At 40.6% G+C, this 10101-nt stretch overlaps 1 protein-coding gene across 2 annotated transcripts in view; it reads left to right on the forward strand.

Moving 5' to 3' along the window:
- The window catches only part of LOC142740829 (tetraspanin-3-like), a 148255-nt gene extending 140217 nt beyond the window's left edge, over nucleotides 1–8038 (forward strand). For both annotated transcript variants that reach the window (XM_075850255.1, XM_075850262.1), the window contains 2 exons: nucleotides 3368–3451; nucleotides 7845–8038. In XM_075850255.1, coding sequence (XP_075706370.1) covers nucleotides 3368–3451; nucleotides 7845–7931 — 171 coding nt within the window. In that variant the 3' untranslated portion in view covers nucleotides 7932–8038. The remainder of the gene's footprint in view (nucleotides 1–3367; nucleotides 3452–7844) is intronic.
- Nucleotides 8039–10101: the final 2063 nt, after the last annotated feature.

A 10101-nucleotide genomic window follows, 5' to 3' on the forward strand; every position in this document is an offset into this window, starting at 1 on the left:
TTTTTTAAAATAAAAACTTTACTGTAATCTACATTGCAGCGCCTATCTGCTGCAATAGCAGATAGGGGTTGCAAAATCTGGTGACAGAGCCTCTTTAAGCCCATATTGATTATATAACTGTATATTCAATATGTTTTGGTAAACCGCTAAAATGCCATAACTTGTCACTGTCCAAATAATGCTGGACCTAACTGTATACACATACACCGCACCTTGCAAAAGAATCCAAGCCCCCTAAAAGGTTAGTCAGTTTTTCTTATTGCAAGCCAATATAGTCTGAAAGTAAATTTTTCGATTCCTAATTTGTCAGCCAATTTTGTTTTAAGTTGAACACAAATTGGCCTTTTTCTATAAATCGATAGAAAAAGGTCAGTTTTTCTAGATAAAAGACTCACCCTAATTCCAAGTATCATTGTTCATACTGTGAGTCTGAAGGAAATCTGTGAATATAAAGACGAACGCATACTCTAAGGAAATGAAAGAGAAATTATAGACATAACCTGCATTAGATCGGGAAAGGCTACAAAATAACACCCTGTTAACTCGATCAGAGACTGGGGAAACCCACTGCAGTCAGCCCTGGTGACCTAGAAAGGCCCCCAGGACTGTCTGTTCAGTAAGTCTGCTGTTCGGGCATACTGTGTTTCCCTAATAGCAGCTTGTGTCATAGTGACACAGTATAACGTATTAACATACAGGAGTATGCTAGTACATTATAAGTAAAAACTAAAGTTGTCACGTTTTATCCCTTCATGGGATTAATAAAAAAAAAATTAACAAAAAAAAGTTAGTCGTCATTTAGAATAAAATATTTATTTTATTGCTCATACAGTACATAAAAACAAAAAACCTACACATATTCGGTATCTACACGACCATAATTACCTGAAGAATTAACTTAACAGGCTATTTAGCTTTTTCCTATAGTCACGTAGCAAGATTAAATTACATAACTTACGCCATAAGGTTTTTGTACCCCCCCCCCCCCAAACTACGCATGAAAAAAAATAAAATCTCCCACATAAAACAAGGCCTCATATAGCCAATCAATGAAAAAATGTTAAGTTATGAAAAGTTATGCCTGCTGAAAGGCGGAGAGGCAAAAACTAATATCTTTAGATGGTCAATGAGGGGTTAAAGGGAACCTGTCATGCTGAAAATTCAGTCCAATCTGCAGGCAGTATGTTATAGAGCAGGAGTAGATGAGCATATTTTATATATAATCTGCAAGGACGTGGTGTCCGAGGCACAGTTGAGAGGACACGTGACCTCACGTGAGGGGCAATCCAGCCATTCAGGAAGAGGTGCGGACGATGGGAGAGCGGTATTGTTTTGTGCTGTCTCTGTTTGCGATGGAGAGAGGACAGCACAATACATTACAAACTGTGGGTCGCGACTCCCTGGGGGGGTCGTGTGAAGACCTCCGGGGGTCGCGTGCCACTCACCGAGGTTCCTGTTCCAACTGTATCTGCGTCGTCAGAATGCAGATACAGTTGAATTCAATGCTGGAGCAAGGAGCTGACGGCCCCTTGCTCCAGCATTCACTGTGCTGTGAGCGGCTCGGCGCAAGCAGGTGCGATGTAGTGACGTCATCGCGCCTGCCTGTACTAAGTTACTTACAGCACAGTGCAGAGGAGGGGAAGGATCCTCCAACCATCGGGAGAACAGGGATAGATAAGTAATTGTTATTTTCTATAATGCACATATGAGGGTCATTACACTGGGTATGGGAGGGGGGCTGTCTGATATGATAGCAGCTATAGGGTTGAATTATACTGTGGCAGCATCATACTGTGTGGTGGCTGCTATGGGGGAATTATATGGTGTGGGAGCAGCTATGGGGGGCATTATACTGTGGGGGCAGCTATATGGAGCATTATACTGTGGGGGCAGCTATATGGAGCATTATACTGTGTGTGGGCATTATACAATGTGGGGGTAGCTATGGGGAGCATTATGCTATGGGGGGCATCATACTGTGTGGGGGCTACTATGGGGGGCATTATATTGTGGGGGCAGCTATGGGGAGCATTATACTGTATGGAGACAGCTATGGGGGCAATATACTGTGGGGGCAGCTATGGGGAGCATTATACTGTGTGGGGACAGCTATGGGGTGCATTATACTGTGGTGGCATCATACTGTGTGGGGGGCATTATATTGTGGGGGCTACTATGGGGGGCATTATATTGTGGGGGCAGCTATGGGGAGCATTATACTGTATGGAGACAGCTATGGGGGCATTATACTGTGGGGGCAGCTATGGGGGGCATTATACTGTGGGGGCAGCTATGGGGGGCATTATACTGTGGGGGCAGCTATGGGGTGCATTTAGCTGTATGGGGCAGCTATGGGGTGCATTATACTTTGTGGGGGCATTATACTGTGGTGGCAGCTATGGGGGCATTATACTGTGTGGAGGCAGCTATGGTCAGCATTATTCTGTGTGGGGGGGGCAGCTTTCGGGGCATTATACTGTATGGGGACAGCTGTGGGGGGCATATATATATATATATATATATATATATATATATATATATATATGTGTGTGTGTTAACAGACCACTGCAGTACTATATATATATATATATATATATATATATATATATATATATATATACACACACAGACCACTGCAGTCCTACTGCTAGCAAACCTGTGTAATGGGATTTCTATACTAGTTGATGTATAGTTTTGTAGCAAAATATTCAATATAACTTGTAATTTATTAATTTAAACATCTCATTCTGGGCTTAGGAGTGGGTGGTCCTACTCACTGATTGACCGCCCTCTCCGTATGAGTGTGTGCGGTCCTGGAAGTCCTATAGAAATGGATGGAGCGCTGGCTGTGCATACGCACCAGCGCTCTATTCTCATGGAGCACTTCGGGGGACGTTCGGTCCCCCATTCTAATCGCTGAAGTTCCCAACGGTCGCACGCCTATCGATCAGACCTATATATACCCTATCCTGTAGATAAGGGATACATGTATTTGTGGAAAAGCCCTTTTACTTTCCCATGTGGTGGCGCTGCAGGGAAATTGAACATTTACTTACAGATTGCCCCACAGTTTACAGCTGATTGCTGGAGGTCCCAGCATGGGAAACTTTGTGACCTGCCTATTATGAAGGGACTCTTCTAACCAGTACAGATTGTCCAAAGTGGAGAACCCCTTTTAATGTCTTTTTAATTTACAGACCATTTTATACAGTTCTTTTTTTTTTTCAGCGTATTTATTGCCAGTTTTTTTTTTAATGCAAATACAGTACACGAGCTAGATAATTAAATTTAGATTAGCATCATAAATCCCTATCTCCATTCATACAAGAAACCTTAAATATTTTCATGTGTTTGCTCTTTTCTTCAGGGTTGCTTTGTAAAGCTACATAACAAGCTTACTTTTTACTTATTTTGGCTGGTTTGGTGTGGTATTGGTGTAATTGGCACGGAGGTAAGTTTCTGGATTTATTCTCTCAAGAAATGCACTTTATTATGCATGTGTGTTTGTTTACGACATCCAATTTTTTAATCCAGTGCAAAAATTGGCAGAAAGAATGGGAAAATAAATTGTAGTTTTCCAAAATAAAGAAAATATTTCTGTTCATACTCAGATGTGGTGGATTCTCACCCTGTGGCCATTCCCAACCTGGTAATGCTAGGCTTCTTTATTGTATCTGGCTGGTTATGAAAATTGGGGGGGACCCCACGTAGTCTTTTTTTTAACAAAAAAGGAATAAATCGACGAAAACTACATGGTTTCCCCCCATTTTTCATAACCAGCCAGATACAATAAAGCAGCCGCAGCCTAGCATTACCAGGGTGGGAAGGGCCACTGTATTTGGCCCTTCCCATCCTAATAATACCAGTGGCCGCCCCGGTGCCCGACAGTCCCTACAGATTGTCCGGTACTGGATCGTATTCGCCTCTTCCCGATACCCCTGGTGGCGGTGGGTACCGGGATAATAATGGGGGGTTACTGCTAGCCTTTTTACTGGCTAACACTAAGCCCCGTCTTAGTAATGGACGTCGTCAAACCGACAACTGCCATTACGAAGGTGGTAATAAAGTATTAAAAAACAGCTATGTTCACACATAAAACCCCCAAAATTTCCCTGCATTGATTTCAATTGGAGGCAGGTGTTTTTTTCCCGGGTGGCTTTTGACCGCTCACGGGGAAAAAAAGCGTTTCCTTTCTTTCGGCTTCCGCCTCTGACCTCCTATTGAAATCTTTTCAGAGGAGTTTTTTGTGGCGTTTTTGCCCATGGTTCTTGCATTAGCTTCAATGGCCGCGGACGACAACTGCCACGAAAACAGTGGAAAAAAAAGTGCAGGCAGTTTAAAATGTAACTAAACGTTTGATAAACTTCTGACACGCCATAGTGACATGTCAGGAATTTGGTTTGGTGGGGGTCTGATCACCGAGACCTCCACCAATAGCTAGAACGAAGCCGCTCAAGAGCTCGTGTGGGCGCTCAGACGCTTCGTGTCTGTTCGGCTTTTTCTTGAAAGCCGATGTATTGGAGTACAGGCTCAGACTTTTTACTGAGTCCGTACACCGACACATTTAATTATGACATGTCAGAAGTTTGTCAAACGTTTAGCTACACTTAAAAGTCGTCTTCAAAATTCCTGAAGGAATTCTGAGGCACATGTTTTTTTCTGCCTGCAAAAAAAAATCTGCGTGAACAGGGCCTATTCACACAGTGCACTTTTGCAACGTCTTTTCCACATAGCCGAAAACCACATAGAATAGCGTATGCGATTTTACCAAAATTTCTATGCAGTTTTCGGCTGCGTGGCGCAAACGCAGCAAAACAGCACTTTTTGAATACACAATAAGAAAATATTTTTTTATTCAAATAAAAACTCCCTCGCAGAACCCTCATTAACCATTTTTTTTTTTTTTTAAAACATAGCTCGTCGAGGTAGTCCAATGTATCTACGACGTAGTCCAAAGAGTTTAGCAGAACCTGCAAAATAAAGTTCGTAATGTAAAAAATAAAAATCTTCTCACCTACAGCGATTTCTGTCTTCTCCCTTCACCGCAATATAAACTACAGGCCAATTAAAAATAATTCCCTTAGGGCATGTGCACACGCCGCTCAAAAAAAAAACAGACGTGTCAAATATACTAGCGTTTTCTTGTGAAGCGCCTTTTAAAATACAGCCATTTTTCAGGTGTTTTTTTAAGTCTTTTGTGTAATTAGGAGTCCCATTGACTATGGGAACATTTGGCGCGCTTTACGTGACAAAGAATTGGCAAGACGCTGCTTTTTTTTTCGCAACACGTTTTTAAACGCTTGCGTAAAAAATCGTGTATGTACGAACGGCGCGCTTTCCCATTGGTGTAATCGCTTAATCAAGCGTTTGACGCATTTTTCGGCGTGTAAAATGTGTCAAAAACCGAGTCAAATACACGCCGTGTGAACGTGTCAACTGAGAAGTCATTCACCACAGGGTCTTTCCTCTTGACATGCATCGTTCTCCGGGTATGTTCACACCGGCTATTTTCAGCCATTTTTCGGGCCGTAAACAACCCGAAAAACGTCTGAAAAATTGAAAGTTCTGCTCCGACGAGGCGGTTTTTTACGCCTCATTTTCAAAATAAGGCATGTAAAAAGACGCCCTGTTTTTGGAGCCGTTTTTCATTGACTCAATAGAAAAACCGCTCCAAAAACGTCCATAAATGATGCGAAAAATACGAGTTTGATTAAAATACCGCTGAAAATCGGGAACTGTTTTCCGTTGAAAATAGCTCCCTATTTTCAGCCGTATTTTGTTAAGCGTGTGAACATACCCTCAGCCTTTTGGTGTGCTCTGTAGCTTCTGCCAAAAACACTCCCAAAATGGAGCTGGACAGACAATGCTTAGCAATTTTAAAGACACTTTTTCCTGGCTTGTAGCCAAAAATAGGGAGGGGGTGAGTCTCCTTCCCACATTTACAGCAGCTGTAGGTCAGGCTGCTCTACCTGATTCACCTTGCTGTAATTCTGGGAAATGCTCCCTCTGGTGGCCAACATAGGAAAAAAATTCAAATTATTATTTTATTTTTAATACTTTGCACCGTGGAAGAAAAAACAAAGAAACTTGTGTAGTAAAAATAAGTAATGTAAAAAAAATAAAAAAATTCATTAGACACATTCCCTTTTAAATGCATCCTTTTTGGATTCGTGCCATAACACATGGCAGAAATAATGAGCCGCGTCTAAACTAATCTTATCTTGGTTGGGGAGATGGTAAAGCAGGGGCAACCGTGTGGATTGAATTAGGATGCATTCACACGCAGCAAATTTTGTTGCAGAAGTTTCTGTGACTGAAAATTCATGAGCTTGCTGCAGAAATAACCACATTCAGAGAAAATTTCTGCAACAAAATCATCTGCTGTGTGAATCCACCTTTATGGTGCCCCTACACATGTAGGTTTTGATAAGCTTTATTGATGCAGTTTTGGTTTTTTTAAGATAAATCCAGGAGTGGATACAAATAAGCAAGTAATTTCTGCCCTTCATGCTTTGAGCTACACCTGGTTTTGGCTCTAAAACGTCATAAAAACCTGATCAAAACCTGCATGTGTACAGGCACCTTATGGATGAAGACACACGTAGCAGCGTCCACATGTGGGCAAAACCACTCTCGTATGCGGTGAGAAATGGTTTGCTCAGTTTTGCCGGTAACGCCATAGTGTTAGCGTTAAAATCTTGGGGCAATTCGCCAACGCATGTGGGGGTTGTTTTTGCCGTCTGAAGTTGTTGCACCGTATATTTTTCATCATGTGTTGCATAGATAATTTAGATTACGGTGGAGTTCACACTACTATCAGAGGCTCCGTTCACCGCTTCCATCTGCAGTTCCGTCATATTGGACGGAAAGAATAGCGCAACACGCAGTGCCACTGGTGTCAGTCTTGTGATGGATACAGCACTGCGATCATGATTTCTGTTATAATGGAAACCATGACGGTAGCAGCAGAGATTTCAGTGGCAGGTTTTTGTTTTTTTCTGAATAGCTTTGTTATTCTTGGTGGAATTAATTCTCATTATCTTAAAGAGGCTCTGTCACCAGATTATCAAACCCCTATCTCCTATTGCATGTGATCGGCACTGCAATGTAGATAACAGTAACTTTTTTTTTTTTTTTCTTTAAAACGATCATTTTTGGCTAAGTTATGAGCAATTTTATATTTATGCAAATGAGTCTTTCTAATGGACAACTGGGCGTGTTTTCTCTTATTTCCAACTGGGTGTGTATTGTGTTTTTAGCAACTGGGCGTGTTTACTTCTTTCACTGCACAATCACACTGTGCTGTGGATCATGCTGGGCTGGAACAATGAGAAGTCACTGATTGGTCAGTGTCATACACTCCTCTGTACAACACCCAGTTGGTAAAAAGTAAAAACACACCCAGTTGTCCATTGAGAAACTCATTAGCATAAATCTGAACTAGTTCATAACTTGCTCAAAAATGATAGTTTTTCAAAATAAAAACCACTGCTGTTACCTACATTACAGCGCCAATCAGATTATGTAGGAGATGGGGCATTTATAATCTGGTGACAGAGCATCTTTAACCCGTTTGCTGCCAAAGATATGGGATATCTTTCACACTTTTGAGATGCACAAATATGAATTATAAAATTATATTAAACCTCCATACCACTTTATATTTTTTTTGAAAGTAGATGATAACCTGTGTACAGTGCTGTGGAAGATTTTAGCACCATATAAGCAATAAAAAAAAATAACTTTAATACTGTGGACAATATAGAATGGTATTATGGGCCTCACATTGTGCATGAGAGGTCAAGACAGAAAAGTAATTTCTTATGTGTGTTTTCCATTACCAGGTGCTGGCAATTATTTTTGTTGGGATATTGATGACCCGAAACCCTTTCCAAGATTTCCGGATACTTGATTCTGGAATATTTGCATAGAACCTAGGAAAGACGATCAAGGAGATTTACTTCAAAATATCTTACGTTTTGGATGAGTTTGTGCAATAAATAATGTACCAGATGTTCGGAATGACTTTTCACTAAAGTGACATTTTCTACTAATCTGTTGTGTGTAAATATATTAATGAAATTGTACACTATTTTTTACTTTCATAAGAATATTGTTTATAGGATAAAGCACGAACGAGGCTTTAATATAGATATGCCGGTAAAGTGTGAAAAAAATCGTTTCTTCTTCTAGTGTTGAGGTTGGGAAGCTTTTCCTTTGACTGTGTGCCCATAACACATGCTGTTCCTACTTTGGGAATATAGTATGGGCATGGGAACACTGAGCCTTATTGCAGCCAATAATGTATCTGCTTACATTTTCAGAAAAATTACCGGTTGTTTCTGGTTGGTTGCTATAAGGCTTAGAGACCTTATAATATTGAGCTTCCACTATAGAAAAGCAGGAAGTGTTAGGGCTTATGAACATCGCAAAGCTGCATAAAATGTAGCCTGTTAAGCAGCACACGAAGCCTAATCTCTAATACAGCACGATAACAAGAGGACATATATAATTAAAAAGACAAAACATGTTTTTAAAAATTAACCCCTTCCTGCGGCAGTCATTATTCAGATTTTCACAAATTTTTTTTCCTCCCCACCTTTTTTATTTTTCAGTCGATATAGCCATATGAGGGCTTGTTTTTTTGCGAGATGAGTTGTAGATTTTAACATCACCATTTATTCTACCATATAATGTAGTGGGAAACTGCAAAAAAAATAATAATTGTGGAGTGGAATAGGAAAAAAACAGTGATCCTCTATTTTAGGGAGTTTTTTTTACGGCGTTCACTGTGCGATAAAAACGGCTAGCTCACTTTATTCTGCAGGTCAACACGATTAAGGCGATGCCATATTATTTTTATGTTTATGCCTTTCCCCATACAGGCTAAATATATGTTGTAATAGTTCGGCCTTTTATGTATGCGGCGATGCCAATTATGTTTATTTATATATATTTATTTTTTTACATTGTGCTTGGGGGAGAATAGGAAAAGGTTTTTTTTATTATATATATATATATATATATATATATATATATAATGTGTTGTTAAGGGAATATACAGTTAGGTCCAGAATTATTTGAGCAGTGACAAGTTTTGGCATTTTAGCTGTTTAGCGAAACATGTTGAATATACAGTTATATAATCAATATGGGCTTAAAGTGCAGACTCTCAACTTTAATTGGAGGGTATTCACATCCTAATATTAGGAAGGGTTTAGGAATTACAGCTCTTTAATATGTAGCTGCCTCTTTTTCAAGGGACCAAAGATAACTAGATAATTCTCTCAAAACCTATTTAATGGGCCCACATGGGCTATTCCCTTGTTAAAGAGGCTCTGTCACCAGATTTTGCAACCCCTATCTGCTATTGCAGCAGATAGGCGCTGCAATGTAGATTACAGTAACGTTTTTATTTTTAAAAAACGAGCTTTTTTGGCCAAGTTATGACCATTTTTGTAGTTATGCAAATGAGGCTTGCAAAAGTCCAAGTGGGTGTGTTTAAAAGTAAAAGTCCAAGTGGGCGTGTATTAGGTGCGTACATCGGGCGTTTTTAATACTTTCACTAGCTGGGCGCTCTGAAGAGAAGTAACATCCTCTTCTCTTCAGAACGCCCAGCTTCTGACAGTGCAGATCTGTGACGTCACTCACAGGTCCTGCATCGTGACGGCCACATCGGCACCAGAGGCTACAGTTGATTCTGCAGCAGCATCAGCGTTTGCAGGTAAGATCGACTTACCTGCAAACGCTGATGCTGCTGCAGAATCAACTGTAGCCTCTGGTGCCGATGTGGCCGTCACGATGCAGGACCTGTGAGTGACGTCACAGATCTGCACTGTCAGAAGCTGGGCGTTCTGAAGAGAAGAGGATGTTACTTCTCTTCAGAGCGCCCAGCTAGTAAAAGTATTAAAAACGCCCCGATGTACGCACCTAATACACGCCCACTTGGACTTTTACTTTTAAACACACCCACTTGGACTTTTGCAAGCCTCATTTGCATAACTACAAAAATGGTCATAACCTGGCCAAAAATGCTCGTTTTTTAAAAATAAAAACGTTACTGTAATCTACATTGCAGCGCCTATCTGCTGCAATAGCAGA

The sequence above is a fragment of the Rhinoderma darwinii genome, chromosome 1 (genome assembly GCF_050947455.1).
Source record: "Rhinoderma darwinii isolate aRhiDar2 chromosome 1, aRhiDar2.hap1, whole genome shotgun sequence".
Lineage (NCBI taxonomy): Eukaryota > Metazoa > Chordata > Amphibia > Anura > Rhinodermatidae > Rhinoderma > Rhinoderma darwinii.